Here is a 25,929-nt window from a genome sequence, read left to right as displayed (position 1 = left end):
GTCTTAATAAATAATAAAATAAAATCAAATTAAATGTCAATAAATTTTCAGTAGAGTTCTGTCTCCACGTGTTCACGATCAAGTGCCAAATATACAGCACGATCAAGCAATATTCAGTGACGTACCATACCCGAACGAAAACTTAAACTGAAGAATTCAGTCAATGTTTTCAGTATTCGTTTAGTGAAAAAAATCAAACTTCATCAATTTATTGTCGCGAAAGCGACCACGTATGTGAATCTGTTGTTTTATGATCAGACCTATAGGCGCAGTTAGTCACCTGTGAAATGTACAGGGAGATCGCTTAATACAGAGTGGTGTATCATGCCCGAGGGCGAGAAACTAAACCCAAGGATCAAACTTTTATTCAGAGAGAAATTAAAATTTCCTGAAATTCTCCCTTCTTTGTCCTCTCCATTTTCCAAGTCTCTAATACTCTTAATCGCTGCCTCAAAGCTCAATAAATGCACGATCCAATCACGATTTTCCAGTTCAGTCTGGAGCGATTGTCAATGGTCATCTTCGCAGCTTATTTCCTGCAAGATATGCGAACGTCTGCTTTGTATTCAAACGCCGGGACCGTTTCCATTTGAATTCTGCCATGTGTTGTTGGAAATGGCGTGTTGTGTTGCAGCTAACGTCTTCGGCCTGTCGAATCAGCATTTTTTAAAGAAAATCCTCTACGTGATGCGTTTTCATTTCGAGTTTGGTTTCTGGTGCAAAAAAATTACCCTAGAAATGGAGATGTCCGCAGTGCTTGCTGTAGTTTTAATGTTCTTTCCAGTTTCCCACTGGGGATATTTCCCAGCCGCTCTCACGTCCAGTTCCTGCATCCAGCGACCTACGTGGTGCTCGACTGCAGGAGTGATACAATTTACGAGCTTGTGGCAGCTTTAAAGCTCCCGTATCTCCTTTTTGTTAAAAAGGGCCACTACACCTCTAAAATAAAGCGTTTTTTTTTTTAACTTTTTCTTTATTTATTCCCTTGCAGGTATTGGAAGACATAATAGATACGATACAGCTTAGCAGCACAGGAGTTTCCCCAAGTTGCCATTGCCAGGAAACTCATTAGCTCGTCTCCAAATCCAGAGTGTGGTTCGAATAATCCTAATGGTACAAGGTTTTACTTTTACACTCAGGCTTCGAAAAACTGCCACAGGTTTGAGGTTTTAGAGAAAATGCAGGATTTAAATTTGGCGTGCGAGGGACTTTCGTCCTGAAAGGTTTATATTTTCCTGCTGATAAAGTTTTTCTTTAATGGATGAGTTCTCGCATAAATGTGTCGCTTTCTTTATATTTAAATGCGGATAAGACAAGCAGAAATATGATTTTACCCTGAAAATCTGCATTTCAATAGGCACGAGGAATCCTATTTACAAAAGTTTATACAAAGAGAACTGAAGCAACTAGTCTGAATTCATAGTCAGAGTTCTCCGATTTTTGGGGTTTATTCTTTAATGGAAAATTCCCTTCTGCGGAACCTCAAAATCTTTTCCAGTGGTTTTTAATATGGATCTATAAATTAATTCTTACAAGGAGTTTCATGAAGACTTGAACAAACCTTTCAAAATGCATGGAAAGCTCCAGACAGAATTGTCTATTTCATTATTTTCTCCTTTAATTAAGGTTTACTTTTCGTGGCTTTGACACACTTTAAGCAAATGCTTTCAAACGTTTTACAATGCTAAACTTCTCAGAGGATTTTAGCGATGACTGAACCTTAGGAACTTCCAGAATTAGAACCTCTCTCCAATATCTACAAGCAATATTCCAAAATTCATGGAACTATTTAGATCGATTTCCAGTATTTCAATGGCTTTAATAAACAAAAGACAAAGTTTTTCAATTTATTCCCAAAAGTAATCTGGGAGTTTCTAGCTTGAGTTTTTTAGTTCTAGTTCTTCCAGTTCCGTCTTCCACGCCCATGTGAGTTTGACATACTCGTGAACCTAACTTTGCTGATAGGTGAAGAACTAAAACAAATGAAATTTATATTAAAACGTGAAATGGAGAAAATGACAATAATGAAGTGGTGTCTAAAGCAACGGATAAAGTGTCCTCATTTGTGGAAATAAAAATATTTGTCTCAATGTGTGTATGTCTTAGACACGAAACATACAAAAAAAGGCCAGAACGAATTTTATGATTAAAGTTGAGAAATCAAGATAGGAGAATATGTGGAGAAACTAGTAGAAACTTTCACAGATAGAATATAGGGGAGGCGTGGACAGAACACAGTAATCTATGGGATTATAAGATATACAAGGCGTTTCATAAGCATACCCACAAATTTTTAGGACATATATACAGCTCATAAAATCAAATATTTAGATCGAATAAATTACATCCGAAATCTCTTCATTTCCAAGACACAAAGGGTTGAATTTTCTGCATTCTCTGCAGCATTTGCTGCAATTCGCCACTGGAGATCTGTTCTTCATGAAAAAATGAGGAGGTGGTGAATAATGTCAGACTTAATAACTCGTTTAGTTTTTTTAGCTGAAGGAATTCCTTGACAAACCTGCAACTGAATTATGAACACCACGACAGGGAAGTCTTCACTGTTTGATTAGGAATATCAAAAGAGTTGAAGACCAGGCGTTGAATCCCTATCAACAGAGGTTGGACTTTAACGCTTAATGATTATCATGATATTACTGACGAGAGGCTGATAGGTGACGACCAAACTTCATTCTGACCCAACAGAATGTTCTTGGTACACATGACTTTTAAGAAATATTCCTAATTTATCCCACTGTCCTTTTTCTGTATTAAAATCACTAGATGCATTTATCTGACGACTCACTTCACGCCGTAACAACCAGACTCCAAAACCATTAATATTTCAAAGTTGTAATAATAATAAGAAGGTCTGATAAATTTCCAATTAAACGCTTAGTGGCATAATTACAGCTTTCAGCTATTTATTACTGACCTAACATATTGCAGCATGATAAGCGCTAATTTTGTGCAGTGAAATCCCATTGCAATCAGCAAAGTCATTAAAATTCAATGTTGTACATAATCTAAGGGCAGTTGTACGGTAGAGGTCTTCACTCCATCATCCTTGCCATATGTCAAGACGTCCATTAAAAGTATACTCGACTCAAGTCGTTGAGTCACACAACCGCAGCGTGTCATTGTGCTTAACAGAAATTTAGATTATTCAAGGAACTAGAATAGAGAAGAGGATTCTTAAAGGCTTCAGAAAGACTTTTAGAGGTTTTAGTCGAAGTTCTGAACTTTCAATGGATTTTTTTATTAATGGAGAAGTGCCACTTTTGAGGGTCATGGACAGACGGAAGTTTCTGCACATATTTCTTTACTATCAAATATTTTACCGCATTCGTCCAACTGGGCCACATAACTATGAGGAAGACTCAAATTAAATCGCGTGGGGAATTACATGTTGCGAATGCGTAAAAATATCATTTTTTAGACATAAAAGGCCTAGCAAGAATCGTGACTTAACAACAAATGAAATTGTTCACAATTTGAGAGTTTCAAAATGGCAACTTCACTAGAGCATTGTTCCAGGGAAGAACAGAGTTGTCTTATTCGTTTTTTGCGAAGTGAAGGGGTGAAACTTATTGATATTCACAATAGAATGAAGTCTACAATGAATCAGTCTGAAAACACTCCAGCAACTGTATCAATGGAGCAACAAATTCAAAAAGGGGGTAACTTCCGTAGCTGATTGTACCCATCCTGGTCAAGCAAACAGTGTTGTCACACTTGGCTCCGTTTCAATAGTTGAGGTGTTAGTGAAAGAAAATCGTAATATTTTTAACGAAATTGCTGAAATTTTGAATGAGCCGTGGTTCCGCGCACACCACCACATTATGCATGACATTCTCCAGTTCCATAAGGTGTCAGTGAGGTGGATGCCAACGCAACTGACCTCCCATTTCGTCGAAACAACAACGTATTGATGCTGATGAACTCTTGCGATGGTATGAAACAGAAGGAGATGCCTTTTGTGACAAGGACTCTCACTGGAGATGAGTGCTGAGCGCACTATCATCAACCTGAAACCAAATAAGAAAACACAAAAACTGGAATCGCGTTTCTGCACCAAAGCCGAAAACATTTCGCACCCAGCTCTCGGCAGGAAAGACTATGTTGGCCCTGTTTTGGAATGTTAAAGTGGTCATTTTAGAAGACCAGATGCCATCTGGAGGTACAATTGTTAGTGTTACATACTCAGAATTTCTGAAGAACCGTCCCAAGCCTCCCATCACAACCAAAAAGTGACAATCTCTGAGTAATGACGTACTTTTGCAACACGATAATGCGCGACCACGTGGTGCCCGCACAACGGCAGCAGTCATCCAAAATTTCAAGTTTGAATGCCCACCACAACCTCCATATTTGCCTGATCCCGCCCCCAGTGATTATCACGCACATATTTGATCGCCTTAAAGAGGCTTTGGGTTGGAAGAAATTCCAAATTAATGATGAAGCGATTTAGACGATGCATAACTGGCTCTGCGCCCTGCCGATAGTTTTTTTCTTTGGGTATTAGAACACTTCCAAAACGATGGAGGTGTGCTGAGCGTAATAATATATTGAAAAGTGACGTGTTCGTTTTAGACATTGTTTCAATAAATTAATATTAAAATTGATTTTAAGGTTTTCATTTGACTCTCCCTTGTACAGTACGTTTGGGCTGCGCTCCATCTGAATTTTAAGAACTTGGAAAATGTGTGGAAAATTGAGAAACTGAAGAGCCAATACTAATGCTCATGTGTCTTATTGGTTGAATTTTTTACAGTTAGTCACAAGGACGTTGTAAAATCCGGACCTTTCCAGATGAGGATTTCAGAAGTGATGTGCCACTTGAAGTTTAGTGAAAATTTTGCAAAGCTCCTAAGACTGTTTTAAATTTAATTTGAAGATTACTAAGGGTTCGAACAACACGTGCCAAATCTTCAACTTACAGGTGGAAACATCTTTTGGGTCCCTCCAACCTGTCCGCGTAACAACTCCTATATCAAATTTATGGCCATTGAAAAAATATGTTTTAAATTTAATTAAAAATGGTAATTTTTGACTTTCCATATTTGTATTCCACTCCCAAACATTCGAATGAAATAAATTCTGACGCCCAAAATATCCAGGAGAAAAATAAATATTTAACGTAAAATGAAACCAGTACGGCGCTACAACTCGATGTAGATTATGAAATATGGCAAAAATATGTTTCCGCATTTAATATCAACGTAAAACATTTGGAAATAAAAATTTCAAATTGGAGTCAAAGTATCAGACCCCTCAAACATTCCAAACAAACAAGCAGTCCTTGCTATAACCCAGACTGGATAAATTTCCGAGTGACAATATATACACAAGGCACGTAGAGACACTGTATATATTTCCTCAAGGGGTTGATTTTGCCATGGATCTTTTAATGGGCAAAATGTAAAGTTGTAAAATGTTTCAAGACATCCCGAACGCAGCTAAAATACAAGCGAGCACATTTGGGTTTTCGTAATTCCTCTTAGTTGATTCTGATTAAGTATGTACGAAGAAGCAAATAATAACGGCTGCAAAAGTTCACAGATTCACGAGGATTTTCAGTTAAGTTCTCAATACGAAGTTCTGTAAAATAAAAAAACATATATTAAATAATTAAAAATAATCATCAAGTTGCTCGATTGTGCCTGGACAATATTTCGAGGCGATGTTCAAATAAGGGACATCAACGTCTTTCTTTTTAATCAGCGTTTTGTAGCTGAGTTTGTTCCAGGTGTGAATCAAATAGCTGCTTTCTTCGGAATAATACAATATATGAGCTGTGTAGTTTTCATTAAAAAACCAGTTCCAGTGGTGATAGGGGATCAAATAGAACTTCGATGAGGGGAATATTCGGAATTCTTCGCATTTTCCGAAACGTATCAGCATTTGCGTGTCAAACTGACGACAATGTTTGAAAATATTTCTGAAATGTTTTTAACAATTAAAGTTCCTTTGCTGGGAAAATGTATCATACCGAGTAATAAGTTGGGGCCCGTTTAACCCCCACTCTTTGCCATTAAAGTTTTTACTCATATCGTGGAGACATTCGTTAACATACAGGTTGCCTTTGCCGAAAGAGCTGAATCCCATGACACCGTTTGCCACGAGGTTATCTGATTGAGCTCCGGCAAAATTATCTGGTAAATTTTCCATATTTTTGATTACAATCACATCCAAGTCCAAGTAAATTCCTCCATATTTCCATAATGTGAGCAATCTATAATTTGAGATCCGAAAATGTGTTTCCAAAAACTAATTTTTCAGCATTAACGTGCAACTTAATGTGCTATGAACTAATTGTTTCTAATTTTTTAAATATTACTAATAAAATTTCGTTTTATAATTTTATAATATCAACAGAATCCAGCAGCGTACTTAATTTCTGAAAGCTTCTCCGAATTTCCAAACTTCTGTAGCGATTTTTGGAACTGACGATACCTTTCTTCAACAAGTTTTTCAAATAATATTTAACTCTACATAGCACACTTTCGATTTTTTCAAACAAATTTAAAAAAATTAGCAGCACTAGAGCGCTCCAAAATTTTTTGGCACACTTAGTTTCTCTTTTTTCACAAATTTTAGAAATTTGAAGTTATGGACAAAAACTCTTGTTAATTTTGATATCAATTGATATTTTGATATAATCAGTTATAGCTATATGTCTCAGACTTTTTCGAAATTGATATGAAAAACTCCGATTTATGAGATTGCGCTGGTCCCGAAAACCACCGTTAGGTGTCTTCGTTCCAGGGAATTTTTGAAATACCTGAATTTTATCGACAACCAATTAAATTTCGGTATTTAAATTTTTAATTTCGGGCCAGTCTATATTGTAATATTTGAAAACTAGAATTGCGTTTGGTTTATCGAAACTTCCAAAACTTAAAAAAAAAACTAAAACTGAAGAACTATCAATTTTTTTGAATAATAAATCATTTTAGTATTGGTTGTTACGGTCTTAATGTCTTTTCTTAATTTACAAAATTCAAAACTATGAAGTTCAAATATATTTATAAATCAGTTGCATACCTAATTTTGCAAAATTTGCAAAAACATTCGAATTTGTAAGATGAACTCGTGTTTCATTCGACGAAAAAGTCGATTGTATTAATTTATTTATTACTGCTTAGTACGTTGTTATTTTTAGGAAAACAGCGTTGCTAAATCAAGATTTATGAGTAATTGACGTTTATGATATTTAATAAAATTATATGTTTTCCACGTCTACCAATTTTCGAGATGTGAATTTTACACTATATTATCTCTAGGAATTATCCATTTTTTTACCTTCTACTTCTAAGGGTAATCCTCAAATTTTTTAGTGTTGTCGATTGAATTTTTTGAAAATTGGTAGCATTGTTTTTAGTAATAAGGAGTTGAATTAGCCCAAACTAGATTAAAATCGTTATGTCCAGTGGCGTCAGGGGGGGACATTTTAACCAAATTTATTGACAAAAAAAATTCCTGATTTTAAATAAACTTTGCTATTTTTTTAAAAATGAAGCAACTAAAAATACAACTTTTTTGTCTCTTGAATTTTCATCGAATCTTCCCTCGGTTACGAAATAGAAAATAAAAACCATTTTATTACATGTCCATTTATCATGTGAAAACATTTTCAAATATTCCAGGGACATTTGCGACCAATTCGATTAAAAATAACCGTTTTATTCACTAACATACTAAATGTATTTACAAATCAATAATGTAAATGTTATTTAAATACGTCTCAGTCAAAAGATATTTAAATTATTTTTGAAAAACCATTATTAAAAAAAATCTACACCCTGTATATTGGAAATAATATATTTCTGAATCTATATTTATAGGAACTTTTTTCATAAAATGACCTGAGAATTCACCCCCTTAAATATTATCGCGTCTTTTTTAAAGACCCTGTATATCGAGGCTTTCATAACTTTTGAATGTTCATGAAAATCAGTGTCACATTTCATGAATTAATGCATAGAAAATGTTTTTTTCTTTAATCTAATTGGTCTTACCTCAAAACATCACTGGCATGAGCAACTGGATATGAAGATTTCTTAATTATCTCTTCAGCCCACAAATTCTCCACCGGGCTGTTCTTAACATACTTATTCACATTAAAATGCAGTATTTTAATATTTGGAAAGGTGCTTAGCAGCTGTAGTATCCGATCAGACACTGTATTCTCATCTGAACGATAAAAAAAAAACAAATCAAAAATCATCCAAAAATAGTTGTTTGATTTTGTAACTTTTCACATATACGCTGAAGTGGGAACAATGAACATAAATTAAGCACTAAAATTACAAAACGGAATTTTGCAAGCAAATTTGTTTTACCGCATTGATTTCGACTGATTATTACAGATGAGTAAAAAATGTAGTTTGAAAATAAATTGTCACAAAACAAAGAAGGTAATTGAAGAAGTTAAGCGAAAAATTAAATTTGATGTAAAACATGAGCTAAAGCCGACATATGGAATAAATGGATGAAAATCTTATATATTTTTCGAAAAAAAAATTCCGAAAACGCTTCTTGCAATTGCGAGAGTACACTTGCTTACTTAGTGTCGTTCCTCTGACTAAATTTAAATAATGAATTTTTAGATAATGCCTGGCTGATTCATTTTTCAGAACTATCAAAGTTCTCGTGAAAAAAATGGTTGCAAATACAAGTTATAAAATCAAAATTTGCAAGAAATTTTCGTTTTTACTATATTCTGCTTAGGGTTATACTTACGCGCTAATAGTTTAAAAACGTATTAAATACCTTTAATAACACCTCTTGAAGCAAACAACAAATAAACATCAGAATTAGGATTTAATCTTGCAGCACTTTCCACGGCGCATGCTTGTCTGGGGTGGATAAACAACTTTCCCCTCAGGGCAGAATTACAGGTGGTTTCCAGGAAAAATATGTTTCTCTTGTGTTTATCGGGGGGCTTATCGGAAATGTCTGGAAGAGCGTCAAAGTCTTCAATTCCATGGCAAAAAAGCACGTCATTGGAACTTTTCGAAGAGATTTTGTAGGTTTTTTTATTATAAGTCAATACCATAATGCCGATTAGAGTAAATATTGCAAATATGGCTACTAGAACTCGTGTTTTTCCGGCTATTGGGATCATCACATATTTGCTTTTAACCTGAAATATTAGAATTTTGATTAAGTAGTATTATCAAAAATTACATAAAGTAGGTGTCACTTCTTACCTGCGTTAAACAGCTTTTTAATCTATCGATTGGTGTGAATAAAAGCAATTCATCTTTAAACGTGCAATCGCTGGTTAATAAAGAATAGTTCTATGACAGCATTCAGTGGGGACACGCAGTAATTTCACTAATTATCTGTTAAGTTAAACTTTAATACCTGGTTTTAGTTATCTGGAAGGTTAAGTTTGAGGCTTTAAATATATGTTTACTTGTGGTTTATTGATACGCACGCTCATGTAGCAGAATTGTTGACAATGTGGCGCAATCGACGTTCCTGGAAAGTTGGAATTAATGATATCAGGCGTACTCACATTCATAAGATTTGCAAATGTTATTACGAACATAAAATTACTACAGAGGGTAAAAAAAAACATTCGTACATTTGATTAATAAATATTTTCTATACAGTGTGTCAATTTGAAAACGAACCACCCTTGATATTTCGGTGATCATAAAAAATTTGTAAATATGCAAAAACATATCGACCTGATTTTCAAAAGGGACATTTTTTAATTAAGTTGCTTTTTAAATTGCATGCACCCCCTAGCGGAGGTGAAAGCAACCACTAAAATCTTTTGGGAGGCTTAGTTAAATTTTATTTGAAAGGTCTTTCAATTACCTTTCCAAATGTAATTTTTGTGTCATTCAGAGGTTTTCAAAGAATCATGTCCAAACCGTAAACAAGCGTCGGTATCAATTGTATTATAGAAAAAATGTTTACTAATGTTTTAAATATTCAAAATGCTGTTCATTATTTTCTGAACAGTAGCAAGTCCGTTTTCAAACTCCTCTCTAACATTCACAAAGATTTCTACTTGAATTTCCCTACAGGAACCTGTAATTCTTCTTTTGAATTCCTCCAGGTCTTGCAGCTGGGTTTCGCAAACAAAAGATGGTTATTTTGGTTTTTATTTGTTTATTGGTATTTGTAAATTTAGTTATTTACATATTTTACCTGTAGAAAAAAAAAGGAAGAATAACACTCCTCGATTAACAAACTACTATGACATTGCTGGCTTTTCGTTGAATTATTAGATATTTATTATTGGAAATTTTGCTTTACGTGTTAAAGACTGTGTGTTTATAAGAATATTTACTAAAATGGCACACGCTTCACAAAGCACGGAGATTATCTTGTATGCAGGATGTGAAAGATGCACGACAATAACCGCAAGAATTTTCAATGATAGAATTTCTAAAATTCATTTAAAACATAATACGTATTGAAATTAGTTACTAATTTTACTCAATCTGGTTCCGTTGGTTCCGTCAACAAAAAAATAGTTCTTCTCCGTGCTTTAAATGAAGCAGTTCAAATTGAAATTTTTGCCGAACGCACGAGATCCGTTCGTACTCTGACACATGAGGCACGAATATCTCACGAAACAGTAAGAGAAGAGCTAAAATTAAATACATTCCACCCATATCAAATGCAAATCCCTCAACAACTTTTTGTCAAACGATTTTTACCGAAGGATTCAGTTTTGTGAAAAAATTACAGATTTTATAAAGGAAAACCGAAATGGTTTACAAACATTTGCTTTAATGACGAGCGTACGTTCCTCCTTAATGAACATGTTACCAAACAGAATTGTCGATACTGGAGCGATTAAAACTGGTGAGCTCTACTTAAATCTGCTAAAAAAGATAATATATCAATAAATAACAACGAAATTAGAAAATCAAGTTGACGCGGCTGGTAATGGCAATTTACAAGAAGATCTCCATTTTCAAAAAGATGGAGCTCCTCCGCACTATTTTCTTTCTGTTAGGCAATGGTTACACGATACGTATCCTGGCAAATGGACTAGTTGGAGAGAACCAAATGAGCGGCCACCAAGATCGCCCGATTTAATATGTCTGGATTTTTTTCCGTATTTACGGTTTGGACATGATTTTCAAAAAATATCTCAAATGAAAAAAAATGTACATTTGAAAATGTGATTGAAAGATCTTTCAAGTGAGGTGTAACTCAACTTACTTCCCATTTAAGACTTTAGTGATTGGTTCCATCCCCGCTAAATGGTGCATGCAATTTAATGAAAAATGGACTTAAAGAATGTCCCTCTTGAAAATAAAATCGACGTATGTTTCATGTCGATTTTATCACCGAAATATTTAGGGTTAAATTTTGAATTGCACTAAGATTATTTCTAATAACATGTTTTTGCATGAGCACAGAAAACACACGTCTAAAAATTATTCAGACATCGAGACGAAAATTCTATCATGCTATTATTTATTCGCATAAAGATTGTATTAATAACTTATCGCCAGTGAATTTTGTATGCTAAATAACTTACCTGTAGTACCAGATATCAACATACTTCGAAAAGTGGCCGATTTAAGCCTTGATGTGTGAAATCTAATTGTTCATCCCCATAAAGAACAAAATTCGCCGCATAAAATTGTCAAAACTGTAAAAAGAACTCATATTGCCGTTCAGTACGTTATAAATAAATTCAGGAATACAGGAAATGTCCTATCAACCGTCCGTGCAGGAAGACAAAGAAGAAAGACAAATAATCGGCAAAGCAACTTCAATTACTGCCGCAAAAATGGCATCGGATGTTGAAAATGCTATTGGCTCTAGACCAAGACTAGCAAACTATTAGAGATATTCTAAAAAAAGCTAGAATTTAGGACAGAGTATTGGGAAAAAGATTCGGATTAATAAAACAAATCGCAACAAGACAGTTCAATTAGCAAAAGGGCACGTGAAAAAGTCAATGGAGTTCTGGCCTCGAGCAATCTTTTCAGATGAAAGAAAATTTTATATTTTGAAATTAGACGGCCATCGTTAGGTGTGGAAAAACCAGGAAAAGCTATGAAAAAACAACATCTAAAGCCCGCACTGAAGCGTGGTGGCGGAATTTAAATGTGTTGGAGTTGTATGTCTTTAGGGGGTGTTGGAAACATCCATTTTATTGATGGAATTGTAGATAGGTTTATGCATCGAGATTTTTTAAGTGAAAAATCTGGAGCTCAGTGTCATTAAATTAAGAATTCACGACCCCGCCGAAACAGCTAACCCGCAACTTATTCAAAAATAGTTCTTATAGAGTGCGGCTCTAAACTCTGCCCCTCCCAATAACTTTTTAACACATAAGCAACATCAAATACGACTAAAAATCTTATCTTTCAACGTATGTTTATATTTTTAAATATTGTTTATATAAGCAGTAAGGTAATATGGGCAATTTTTAAAATTCAAACATCGATTAAGTAACATTTCAAATTGATGGTCTTTCAAAACTACATCCAATAATGCAATGCGATTCAAAATCTATAGATTCGTTTTTGACAACAACAACCATAAATTTCGTAAAAAATGCAATGCAATCTCAGTTAAATAGGGCGTAAACAATGAAAAACTTTTTTGTTAATACGAAATTAATGTGTTTTCGATATTGTGTTCACAGTCGTTGGTAAAAAAAGGGAAAAAATATATAAATAAACAAAATTAACTAAAAACTGTTTGTGAGCACAAAATGGAAAACAAACCAATTTCCTATTAACAAATAAGTTTTTTCATTGTTTGCGTTCTATTTAACTGAGTTTATATCCCACTTTCTACGAAATTTACAAGTATTTCTCTAAAAACTAATCGATGAAGTTTGAATCACCCTAAACTATTGAGCGTAGTTGTGAAATACCTTTAATTTGAGTTATCACTTGATCTAGCTTTCAATCTTAAATAATCAGCCATTTTGTCTTCCCGGTGACGTAAGCAATATTAAAAAAAATAGACAAACGTTAAAATTCACTAATTTTTTGTTCCATTGTAATACTGCTTTGGAATTTAAAAAAATTGTGAAAAAGTTAACAGGGTGATAATTTAAAGGCGGACGGTATATCTGTCCCATGAAACCATAAACATTAAAAAACTTCGTAGTTTAGTCAACAGGGAGGTAAAAGCTTGATAACTGAGTTAACTAATCGGTGTTTAAGAAACTGCCTTATTTTTTGCCGGTTTTCAGGAATTCTGCCAGTAAAGCTTCACTAAATTTATGACCGGAAAACAGACACGCACCAGGCCTGTCTCTTGGACAAGTTAAAATTGTTTTATGAAAGAAATTTCTCAGAATTTGCTGAAAATGCGATTTCAAAATACGCAAACTCCAACTTAAAATCGTTTTCATTAAGCTGATAATCAAATTGGAAATTCATTCCGCGACCTTTTTCGTTTACCCCCGAACCCATACTCGGTATTGCATTACGTTTACAAAGTTGGGTCCACTTGATTTTTGCCTCCATGGCTCATTTTGAGGACTTCAGGACCACAATTTCGACCTTATGACACGACAAACCTCAAAAAGATAAACATCCATTTTGTAGCAAGTAACGTAGCCGGGAAAATAAAATTAGGACGTATGCGAACAAAAGCCCTTAACAAGATTTTCTTGACGCGTCTTTCAATCAGACTTTCCCGAAAGTGAGTTACGGAGCTGTTTTCCCGAACGAAGGGATTGCCAGTTTCCTGGACAGGAAAATACTTTTCTCCTTAGACAGGGCTCATGTTGAAGATGTAACACAAAACATTTTTATTATATTGCCGCTTTTCACGTGTGTATTGTTCTTTAAAAGCGATTAAACCAGTGTTTTTTTACAGAAGAAAAAAGTTAAATTAAGTCTAATTGATAATGTCTCTTGAATACGTCTATGGAACTTTCCAGTAATCAAATTAGTCATGGGTCTAAATATGAAGAAACCAATAAATTCCCTTTTTTGAACTTTTGTCTTAACGATCTCCCTGACCTTTCGGACTAAAAAGGAAGCTTTTGGCCTTTATTTTATGAAATCATCAACCCATAAAATTGATGTAATTCTTATATTGGTCAGTGACCTTACTTACAAGACTATAGTGCAATAATCGAATTTGCTATGCCCTCCCCTTATGGTACCATTTTGATCAGTGGCCAAAAGTATTGCGAAACTTTTCTTATTTAACTTTCCTAAGACGTCCTCAGATTATACAGAGCGTCTCTAAAAGGTTTGCACAAAATTGTATTACAGATTTCTGAGATGAAAGTATGACGATTTAAACAAATTTACTTTAGCCCAAAAGTGGACGGTTTTCAAACTAAAGGACCTTAGTCTCCTGGATATACGGTATGTTCATTTAAAAACTTAACTTCACTTTGAGCTCAAAACAAAAAGAAATACTAAAATGTAATTTGTGGGCATCTTAAAGGTCGTAAGAAAGAGCATTTCTGGCAATAGCGGTATTAATATTGCGCACACCTTCAGCCACCATCAACTTCAGAATCTTAAATGGCGCCCTACGTCGATGTGCACCTCATATTAATGGGCACTTAAAATACATTATTTTGATGTAAACGATTCTAAAATTGATAAATTTGTTTTCAAAGAATAAAAAAAACAATTCTTTAATACAATAAATAAACTTGCCAGAACCCAGTTATATTTGAATATTGCTGTTTAGTAGCTGACAAATAATTTATTGTTATGTATTATTAAAGTGTTAATAAAAGTGCTTTATTCCATGGAAGAAATGGTCGAATTTTTATTAATTTATGATGCAAATAATGAATTTACTTTTCAAATTGCGGCGATATTCTATGAGAGCCATCCGGACAAATACGTTTCGCATGTTTATGTTATTCAGCTATTGAAAAATTTTAAATGACTAGATCTGTAGTGAACGTAAAACGAAGTAGTTCCAGGGTGTTAGATGAAACTATTCAGATCAAAGTGCTTGGACACTTTACAGCCGAGCCAACCACATCACCGACGAAAGTGTCCCATGAAACCGCAATTTCATTAGGTTTAGTGCACAAAATAACAAAAATCATAAACTGGTGGTGAATTGACAGGACAAATAGAACAGAATGGCTAGCAAGATCTCCTGATTTAACGCTTCTTGACTTTTTTTCTTTGGGGATACTTTAAATTTGCAGTTTACCAAACGGTTTCTCGGGATATTAATGATTTAGAAAATCGAATAACTGCAGAATGTCGAAAGATTACAAGAGAAACTCTCAGAGGACTCCGAGAACAGGTCGAAAGAAAATTATATCTTTCTTTAGAAAATAATTAGGGAGAATTTGAGCATTTGAAATATTAATTTATAAGTTTTTAATTTTTTTAGAATATTTTATGTCTTTATCGAAAAGAAATCCAGTTTCACATTAAAAGATTGTATTACAAAGTTACGCTTAGTTATTAACAAATTTCTCGAAAAAAACTTTATCAATTTTAGAGTTATTTACATCAAAATAATGGATTTTAAATGCCCTTTCATATAAGGCTAACATCAAAGTTGGGTCCGATTTAAGATCGTGAACGCGGGGCGACGGGGGTTGTTCACCCTTACGACCTTTGAGATCCTCAGGAACAGCATTTCAGAATTTATTTGCATTCCGATTTTTGGGATGATAAGTTTTTAGATAAACACACTGTATACATCTTTTTATGCTATAGTTTAGAAGCCACAGGTTACTATAACCTATTAAAATGTTGAAAAACTGGTCGCCCTTTCCTCATCTAAATTTAAAGAACTAATAATAATTCTTTTTAATACCAAAACTAGTTTTGATAATGCCTGAGCATCCATTTCTACATATTTTTCAACATAATTTTTCTACTTTTGCATAAATTGCAGGAAAGTTCTAGCAGGAAGTTTCTAGAACAAATACATTTATACCGTCATCATTTGGAAAATGATCTGAAACATCTGGAAGAGTCTTTTAATCCACGCTAGAAATGTTTCTGTGCGGTTTTTCAGTGAATTCTTGAGAGTCTAACTTTCAGTTTCATTGAGGCAATCAGTGGTGAACTTACTTAACTAACTAAAATGTTATATACAACATTGTTAACTTGATGATAATTGATACCTATGATGCCTTTCTGACGTCATGGTTATCAAACTCATCGTCATATATCAGAAAGACGTCATAAATATGTCTTAAAAGTCTTGAAATGTCGACGTCTTTCCTACGGTATTCTTATGTTGGTAAGTTATTTTTCAAATGGTTTGATAAAATTAAAAAATATGAACGTGCCTTTTCTGAAATAAAAATACGCCACTGGACAACTTGATATGAAGATAAAGGCGCAGGTGAAATTAGGGAAATTTTGAAAAGCCGATTTAATTATCTAAAAACCTGGACGTTTAATACCTTTTAGCCTAAAAGTTCTCTTTCAACTGTGCTATGTTGGAATTTTAACACTTCCTTTAATAAAGAAAAAAGAATATGGGCGGCTCCTAGGAGCGTTAAACAGCAAAACAACGGAGTTCAGTTTTCTTTTCAAATTCAATAAGCTAACGAAAAGTTTTCCTTTTTGATACACCACTGAATGGGTCTATTTTACATTCAAAGGTTGCTAAACCCCTCGAAAAATTCCCGATTAATATTAACCGAAATATGTAAAGACACAAATAACATACAGTTAAAACACTGAAGGGGTTGAATGTCCAATGAATGAAAATCATTCATTATTTCCCGGGCTTCGCGATATTGAAAAAATCGTTACCTTTTGTGTGCTGGTAAAAACTGAATTTTACTTCAAGAATTGTTACAACTTTGAGATATCATGAATATAGATTTCCTCAGCTTACTATAAATCATAGGAATTTCTAAAGAGCTTAAAAAGTCCGATAGCGTTGTAGGTACATCTTCCTTTGAAATTCAATAATTTTAAGAAATTCCATTTTTTTGTTGCGCCACATAAGGCACCTGGAAGAAGCTAACAGTCTGCCAAACTCTTGGAGATACTAGAAATCAATATTTAATTTAATATCAAATTGCAGGGACGCCTCGAAATCATCGAAAATTGAAGTAATGAAGTCCGTCTTCCATCTTGTTTTTGGAGATTTTAAAAATTAGTTACGGCTCAGTACACCTCTGATTACACAAAAACTGAAAAGTTCAAAAAACAGGAACGTTTTTAGGAAGTTTGTATGCGTTTTTGGTACAGTGCGCGACAATAAAATAGCACACAGTGAAATTTATGTCAAAAGTCATTTGTAATGCATTTTATTTAATAATTTTTTGTTAACTTATGTAATACATAACAAAGGAGAATGATTGCTTTACAATTTTTATGGAAAAGAGGTGTTAATAACTAATACAATCAAAATCGTGAAAAGTTAACGCGACAAAATAATAGCACATTTTGGTTTGATTTATCTCTGCGGTGATTCAGCGAATAGTAATTTGAAGTATTTATGCTTAATCTTTTTTTATGAAGGATGAAACTCATACGCAATATAAATAAACACAAATACCATTCAATTTTCGAAGTCATGGGGCGAGGTACAAAGTTAAATGAGAGTGAAATCGCTAAGATTCTATGCCTATGGAAAGAAAAATATTCCATATTAAGAATTGCCAAAATTGTGGGTAGAAGCCGCAAAGTAATATATAATTTAATTAAAAATCCCAGTAATTATGGCAAAAAAAAGGTAAGGGCAGACCACCAGCTTTAACAGACCGTGAGAAACGTGCTATTTTGAGAGCAGCATCAAACTCTTTTGCTACGGCCAGAGAAATAGCTGATTCAGTGGGCATAAATACTAATATCAGAAACGTACAACGTGTACTTCAACATTCCTCAATCATACAACATCAAAAACTTAAAAAGAAGCCACCCCTATCTCCAAGACACAAAGAGGCTCGTTTGCAGTTTGCGACAAAACATCTGAAATCTATAAAAAAATTAAAATATGTTATATTTAGTGATGAAAAAAAATTTAATCTTGATGGACCAGATGGGTGGAATCATTACTATCATGATTTGAGAAAGGAGGAAGTTTATTTAAGTCGTCGGCAAATGGGTGGAGGCAGCCTTATGATTTGGGCTGGTATCGGGTATAGAGGAAAGACTGAATTGAACTTTATTAAAGGACGGTTAAATAGTCGTGAGTACATAAAATTAATTGATAAACAACTAAAAAAGTATGCTAAACAAATATCAGGAGAAAATTTTATTTTCCAACAAGACAGCGCAGCTGTACACACCGCAAAGTGCGTTAAAGAGTATTTTGAAACGAATAATATTACTATTTTGGAATGGCCAGCAAGATCACCCGATTTGAATATAATCGAAAATTGTTGGGGTAAACTTGCAAGAGCTGTGTACAAAAATGGCAGACAATTTAATAATGCAGAAGATTTAAAAAATTGTATTATTTATGAATGGAATAAGATTCCTAGAAAATATATTAAAAAATTATTCAAATCAATACCAGATCGTCTTATAGAGATGATAAAAAATAAAGGTGGTAGTACAAAGTACTAGCTTAAAAATGTATTAAGTTTTGTTAATTAAATAATTGTAATATTAGTTATTTTTGAAGAATGTGCTATTATTTTGTCGCGTTAACTTTTCACGATTTTGATTGTATTAGTTATTAACACCTCTTTTCCATAAAAATTGTAAAGCAATCATTCTCCTTTGTTATGTATTACATAAGTTAACAAAAAATTATTAAATAAAATGCATTACAAATGACTTTTGACATAAATTTCACTGTGTGCTATTTTATTGTCGCGCACTGTATGTTAATGAATTATTTAAATAGAAAAATTGGTAGAAATTTCCAGATATGGATCATCGAATTTGGAGTAATTATTAAAAAAAAAACTGGGGCGGTTATTAAGGGACTAAAAAAGCTCTCGAAAAATGCATGAAGGGTCAAAAAAATGTATGAAAAATTAATATTTTTTTATCTAAAATTGTCATATCTTGCACTTCATCTGGAAATTTTGCTGCTCTATCCTTGTGGTAAAACTCATTACGTTAAAACCATATACTCATAAAATACACTCATTTCTTTAACTATCAAAATTATATTTAGATATTGGTTTTACTTTTGATATTTATTTCAGGTCATTATAGATTCCTTGAAACGAGGTTGAAAATGTGATAAAAAATTTATTCCATTTCGCTTCAATCCGTAAGTTAGAAGCGCAAGTCAGAACATTAATTCACGAAAAATATTCGTTAATTTCTTCAACAACGTGGGGACAATACTATCTGTCCAAGTGCAATTTGAGCCCTGTCCCTTCAACTTTGAATATCCTTGAATCTGAGTTGATTTCCAGATATGAACCAAGCAGCCGCTTTTGTCTACAGGGTGTTAAGGAAATAACTTTCGCAAAATTGAACAATGTTTAAGAACATCATTTTGAGGAAAAAAATTCCACACAAGGGGGGGCCAAAATCTAATATCCAGCTAAAAAAAAATATGTTAAAGTTTCTAACCGAAAAGCTAAGGTAAGCTTGAAATCTTAATAAAATAATAAAAAAACGTTCTTGACAGATGTTCATTGTGTAATCTGTAACAAATCAGTTATAATCGTTCAGTAATAAACTTTGCTAAAAATAATTAAAAACTTAATAACAAACAATGTATCTTCAGCAGTAAAAGTAAACCGAAGCGGCAACGTCGCACTGTACGTGACCGAGAAAAAGAAGTTTATTTTTGTTATGATAATTTTTTGCAATTCCTTAATACACGATAGCTGATAAGGCCTGACCTTTAATTAGTACGTGACTTTATTCGGATTTATTAACAGTACCTACGTGAAAATGTATTCTTTACGCGAGTATCATGAGATGCCTTTGATTTATGGAGAGGCATTACAAAAATCCTGAGAACCTGGACGCACTTACGGTAATCGTTACTCAGAAAGAAAACTTCTAGCTCGACAAATGGAATTTTTCATCGTGTACGGAAAAATCGGTTAAAACGTTATCGTGCATCCATGGCCTCAAGTGGTGGACTTTTCCAAAATTTAATGTAGTAAAAACAATAACAAATGTGTGTTTTTTATTGTGATGTGGGTGATGTAAAGTGTGGAACGTAATACGTTATACCGATTAGAGGTGACAACAATCATTCTAAGGTAAGTGGTCCTTGTCAAAGTAATAAAATAAGAATATTGGAATGTTTAAATTTTAACTGTAAAACCTATCAGATCCATAAAAAAACCGTCTAAAAATGCACACCTGTGATGGGGCTATTTAGAGAGGTATCGAAATGAAATAAACGCGACGCGACATTGCCAATTCTCACAAGATTTTTTTAAAGGTATTTGCCTGACACCCTGTACATATGTAGCTAAGTCGAAAGCGTCATTAAAATAGTATATCCATTTAATATAGAATAAAATATAGATTGTTGAAGAGAGATATAAAAGACTTCACAAGTTCCAATTCGGATTATTGGTTGTGAATCGGACTGAGGACAATTCCTGAGGATTATTCTATGTAAATTTAATACTTTATTCTTGAGGGAGTAATGAAAAACTTCCCGAGATATTAACTTAGGACGAGTATAAAATTAAGCTCATTTGAGCATTGGGCAATGTAATTCCGGCTTTGCGACGGCTCTAACGCCAAGAGCAGCACTTCTCAAATGGCCCCCTTTAGATCCTGCAACATTGCCTGAAAGTGCATGATAGTTTTTTTTTTGTTACAACCACGCCCAGATTCAGGTGAATTCTGCCATATTTCCATAATGTCGAAATCTTGAAATAGAAACAGTTTATGATTTCGCACTATTCTCTTCTGAATTAAGAGAGAAATATTAAATGAAAATTTTACTGAAAGTGAGAAAATTACCAACACTAATTGCTGGAGACACAGAATATAAACATCAATATCTGGATTAAGCCTTGCAGCGCTCTCTCCTGCGCATCCTTTTCTAGAATTTATGGATATTTATGCTAGTTTATAGGAGCTGCAGGAAGAAAAACTATGTTTCTTTTCTCCCCGTCAAAAGGAAATTCTCCTATATCCGGAAAAATTTTAAAGGGATTGCTGATACTATGGCAAAATGATAGGTTTTTAGATGTCAGATATTCAACCATTTCTGCTTGCTAGTTTTCCAGGTATTCCAGGATCAGCAGGCTAAAGACTACTGTAATTAATATAACGAAGTCTTCATTTTAAATGTGATCATATAAAATATTTACTCAATCTAAGGTGATATGCAATTAAGATATTATGATAAGAAGCGTAACTTATACGGGGGTTTTCTTAATTACTTGTACAATCTTTAAGAGGGACTAATTTTAAAGTAAAAGTTCTTGTGAACATGGGTCCGTATCAGCTTGGTTCTGGAATTCGGGGTTTCAAAAAAAAAGTTTATAGATATTTTGATCATATTTTTATCTAATAATACATCAGTTTGACAATATTCTGGATTCTACGAGTATAAACGAAGAGAAACTCGAATATATAGTCAGTTTTTTTTTAATTTAAGGGGGAAATACATTAGAACATTTGGTTTTTAAGAATTTTTTTCTCAAAAATTACTGCGTCATCTGATTTGCAATTTTATATAGTTATTGTTGGGTATAATAATTGCAAAGTACTTTTTTTAAAATACTTACTAATTGTGAAATAATGACGACTTAAAATATACATATTAAAAATCTACGGTACACTGGGGGGGTTGGTAAAATTATTTGTAACAAAAATACAAAAAAAATTTCGTTAATTTATGAAATCACGCTTTGAAATAACTTAAAAAGTTATGAAAATTTTTAGAATTCCAAAAAGGGAACTTAAAAATGGTCATATTTTCTTTAGAAACTATAGTTGATAACTTTTTTATAGGGTTAAATACGAAACGTTCGAGAGGTCCATGCAAAAAGGTAATGAGCTAAGAAATGTTCTCTCAAAATTTGAGGGAAATCGGTCAAGTAGTTTTTGAATTATCGCGTACTTCGGACAGCAATATCTGTTAACATAAAATCCATCAAAGGAATCCCAAAGGACACGAATTCCACACTACCCTCAGCTAAAACTAACTGAGAATAACATTCACCCTTGCGCAAGGGCTCGGACGTAGGTCCCAGTAAACATCACACCCAATATGGAGATGTTAATGGACACGAATTCCACACTACCCTCAGCTAAAACTAACTGAGAATAACATTCACCCTTGCGCAAGGGCTCGGACGTAGGTCCCAGTAAACATCACACCCAATATGGAGATGTTAATGGACACGAATTCCACACTACCCTCAGCTAAAACTAACTGAGAATAACATTCACCCTTGCGCAAGGGCTCGGACGTAGGTCCCAGTAAACATCACATCCAATATGGGGATGTTAATGAACACGAATTCCACACTACCCTCAGCTAAAACTAACTGAGAATAACATTCACCCTTGCGCAAGGGCTCGGACGTAGGTCCCAGTAAACATCACACCCAATATGGAGATGTTAATGGACACGAATTCCACACTACCCTCAGCTAAAACTAACTGAGAATAACATTCACCCTTGCGCAAGGGCTCGGACGTAGGTCCCAGTAAACATCACACCCAATATGGAGATGTTAATGGACACGAATTCCACACTACCCTCAGCTAAAACTAACTGAGAATAACATTCACCCTTGCGCAAGGGCTCGGACGTAGGTCCCAGTAAACATCACATCCAATATGGGGATGTTAATGAACACGAATTCCACACTACCCTCAGCTAAAACTAACTGAGAATAACATTCACCCTTGCGCAAGGGCTCGGACGTAGGTCCCAGTAAACATCACACCCAATATGGAGATGTTAATGGACACGAATTCCACACTACCCTCAGCTAAAACTAACTGAGAATAACATTCACCCTTGCGCAAGGGCTCGGACGTAGGTCCCAGTAAACATCACACCCAATATGGGGTTGTTAATGGACACGAATTCCACACTACCCTCAGCTAAAACTAACTGAGAATAACATTCACCCTTGCGCAAGGGCTCGGACGTAGGCCCCAGTAAACATCACATCCAATATGGGGATGTTAATGAACACGAATTCCACACTACCCTCAGCTAAAACTAACTGAGAATAACATTCACCTTCGCACAAATGCTCGCACAGTAAGTCCTTGTTAACTTGAAATCCAAAAACGAGATCCAAAAGGACAGTAATTCTACAGCATTCTCAGCTAAGGTTAACTGAGAATAACATTAATCTTTTACTAAAAGCTCGGAATACCCTAGTTAACGATTTGGTGGGAAATGCTTCATTGTTTTTAGAATCTAGAATGATAGCAGTCAAGAAGGAAAACCATCTGTTAATTAAAATATGTAAAAGTTGGACATATTCATGTAGGATCTAGTAGTCAAGTCAACCACCCTGTAGATAGTTTTTAATTGTATCGTTTATGTGTTTTGACCAGGTTGAGACTATCAGAATTGTTATGGATTGTAAATAGACTTAGGGTTAAGTTATTGTTAAGGAACTGTTGTACTCTTTTGGCACTCCCATGCTAGACTTTAGTTGGTGCGTGAGAATTCTCACCGAGCTACTTTGTCGGCAAGGGGGTTCCCCGAGGAAGACTTTGTCGGCAAGGGGGTTCCCCGAGGAAGACTTTGTCGGCATGGGCATTACCTGTGATAAGCTTTGTCGGCCCTAATATTGCAAATGCAATTACAATTGTCGAAATCGCCAACCAAGGACCTTTTATCAGTTTTGGCACCATAGTCCAATGCGGCGGGTAGTGCACGTCGTGTCGATAGCACACCAATTAGTGTACGTTCATGGTGCGTCGCCAGAGGGTTTAGTATTTAAGATTTTCCCGAAGACGGGGAGATCGTATTCCATTCCTATCACTATTTGAATTCGGTGATATTTTTCTATGCATTGGGCATTTTCAAAAGTTATATTTTAATGTGAAGACCAAAGCCGTATCCATCCTCATAAACCCATTTTTGAATTATACTCTAGACCAACGAAGTAAAAACCTACATTTATAAAATATGCGACATAGATACCAATCATTTGTTTTATCTTGTATCGCATTTGAGCGTATAGTTCCATGAAAAAATGAGAAAAACACTGTAATATGAGCTGTATCAACCTTCTACCTTTATCGCTCCAAAGCTACTATAACCCATCTTACCTTCCTCGTCTACTCTCATAGTTCCACACCAAGTATGACAACAGCTGAGAATGTATCTCTCACCACGTCATTTTCGTTCATCTGAAAATTTACAGCACAGCCCTATGGCACCCTCCTGTGCATAGGACTATCCTATTGCAAGTCTCCTCAAGAAGAGGGTATTCCGTTTTTGTAATTAAATATTCAGGCAGAAACAGACGTCCAAGCACCAACAGCTTGACCCTAACATGAACTATATAATTAGAGGATGTTGATTTCGGATAATAATTGAGCTTGATGAAAACACTTTTTAACATAATACCTTATGTGAAGAACAAAAACCATGTTCACAACAATACCGTTTGTACACGCTTATAGAGCCTCTTTCGACTTTATGAAGGACCTTGATCCCGAATAGCAATTGATATCTTTGCGCCTAACAAGAGCACCATTAAACACCATCATTTCCCTCTGCGTTTAGAATCGCCAAATAAGTATCAATGTGACCCCATACGTCAATAACCAAAAGGGATGTTGAAATGTGCTTTGTATGGGCTTATAAAGCCTTTTTCGATATAAATGTACAATATGTGAACCGGAAGCGAATGTAGAAAACTAAAGTTAATGGAAAAATGTAAATACCAGTTCAAAACTGACATAAAATGCTGCTGCAAAATCACTCCACTTCAGCTTTCGGTTACGTCGCTGCACTTAACCAGCCAAAACTTACCTGTAACACAAAAAATAACAATCAAAATCTCCTATTTTACATTAAATCACAAATCCCTCTTACCCCGATTATTTACTTTCATGGCCCCATCCTGGGGTTGGCACCATCCAACGGCGTCTTTCCAGTTACGACGTTCTCCTTGCTCTTCAAAAACTTACCTGTAAATAATAGAAGCAACAATTAGAAACTCCCTTAATTAAACCACAAATTCATCTTACCCCGATGTTCGATTTTTATGACCCCATCCTGGGGTTGGCACCATCCAACGGCGTCTTTCCAGTTACGACGTTCTCCTTGCTCTTCAAAAACTTACCTGTAAATAATAGAAGCAACAATTAGAAACTCCCTTAATTAAACCACAAATTCATCTTACCCCGATGTTCGATTTTTATGACCCCATCCTGGGGTTGGCACCATCCAACGGCGTCTTTCCAGTTACGACGTTCTCGTTGCTCTTCAAAAACTTACCTGTAAATAATAGAAGCAACAATTAGAAACTCCCTTAATTAAACCACAAATTCATCTTACCCCGATGTTCGATTTTTATGACCCCATCCTGGGGTTGGCACCATCCAACGGCGTCTTTCCAGTTACGACGTTCTCGTTGCTCTTCAAAAACTTACCTGTAAATAATAGAAGCAACAATTAGAAACTCCCTTAATTAAACCACAAATTCATCTTACCCCGATGTTCGATTTTCATGACCCCATCCTGGGGTAGGCACCATCCAACGACGTCTTCAATCGGAGGAACTGTTCCCCCCCGCAAAACTCTAGACCTTACATCCTATCGCACTTCCTCATTTAGACCCACGGTTGAATGTGACAGTTTAAAATGAGAGAGCACGGGTGGAGACCTTGTTCTACTTAGCCTTGTGAGGGGAACGAACCTCCGACCACCAGGGGCACACACTTTTTTTACCCCATAAGGAGAAAAACAGTTTTTGGCGACACGCACTTTCACTCACTAAATGTCAGTTACACGAAACCCGTTTTCGAACAGAAAATGTCCATTACACGACACCCACGTTCGGTCACTAAATGTCCGCTACACTAGTGACATGTCTCACGACTCTTTAGAATGATCGAACACCGGACTGTCCCGACTAAAAGTTCCGGATTA

At 34.8% G+C, this 25,929-nt stretch overlaps 2 protein-coding genes and 1 long non-coding RNA gene across 4 annotated transcripts in view; 1 reads left to right on the top strand and 2 right to left on the bottom strand.

Moving 5' to 3' along the window:
* Sema2a (Semaphorin 2a) overlaps nt 1-25,929 on the top strand; it is a 373,380-nt gene that overhangs the window by 102,025 nt on the left and 245,426 nt on the right. The window contains exon 1 of one of the 2 annotated variants that reach the window (XM_066281601.1): nt 19,760-20,089. The exons of the other annotated variant lie outside the window; for it this stretch is intronic. The gene's annotated coding sequence lies outside the window, so the exon portion shown is untranslated. Of the gene's footprint in view, nt 1-19,759; nt 20,090-25,929 lie in introns of those variants that run through there. 2 annotated transcript variants of the gene reach the window in all.
* Nucleotides 5,600-9,370, bottom strand: LOC136338756 (lactosylceramide 4-alpha-galactosyltransferase-like). Its single transcript, XM_066281447.1, has 5 exons — nt 9,216-9,370; nt 8,776-9,148; nt 8,022-8,196; nt 5,993-6,235; nt 5,600-5,941 (listed from the first exon to the last, which is right to left on the bottom strand). Exons 2-5 carry the CDS (start codon nt 9,128-9,130, stop codon nt 5,632-5,634), a joined length of 1,083 nt encoding a protein of 360 aa, XP_066137544.1. The 5' UTR covers nt 9,131-9,148; nt 9,216-9,370; the 3' UTR covers nt 5,600-5,631.
* On the bottom strand, nt 24,863-25,270 carry LOC136339227 (uncharacterized). The gene is made up of 3 exons (XR_010732105.1): nt 25,181-25,270; nt 25,026-25,120; nt 24,863-24,965 (listed from the first exon to the last, which is right to left on the bottom strand). It is a non-coding gene; the product is annotated as an uncharacterized lncRNA (long non-coding RNA).

This window comes from Euwallacea fornicatus, chromosome 1 (genome assembly GCF_040115645.1).
Source record: "Euwallacea fornicatus isolate EFF26 chromosome 1, ASM4011564v1, whole genome shotgun sequence".
Classification (NCBI taxonomy): domain Eukaryota; kingdom Metazoa; phylum Arthropoda; class Insecta; order Coleoptera; family Curculionidae; genus Euwallacea; species Euwallacea fornicatus.
Note: the sequence above shows the minus strand (reverse complement) of the source record. Positions and strands in the feature narration are given on the sequence as shown.

Excerpts from the sequence above, each read along its gene's own strand:
- LOC136338756 (XM_066281447.1), bottom strand. The coding sequence starts at position 9,130 with ATGATCCCAATAGCCGGAAAAACACGAGTTCTAGTAGCCATATTTGCA. Across the intron at positions 8,197-8,775 it reads TTCAAGAGGTGTTATTAAAG|ATGAGAATACAGTGTCTGAT; the intron begins GTATTTAATACG and ends TTTATCGTTCAG. Across the intron at positions 5,942-5,992 it reads GGGCCCCAACTTATTACTCG|AAATATTTTCAAACATTGTC; the intron begins GTATGATACATT and ends AAAACATTTCAG.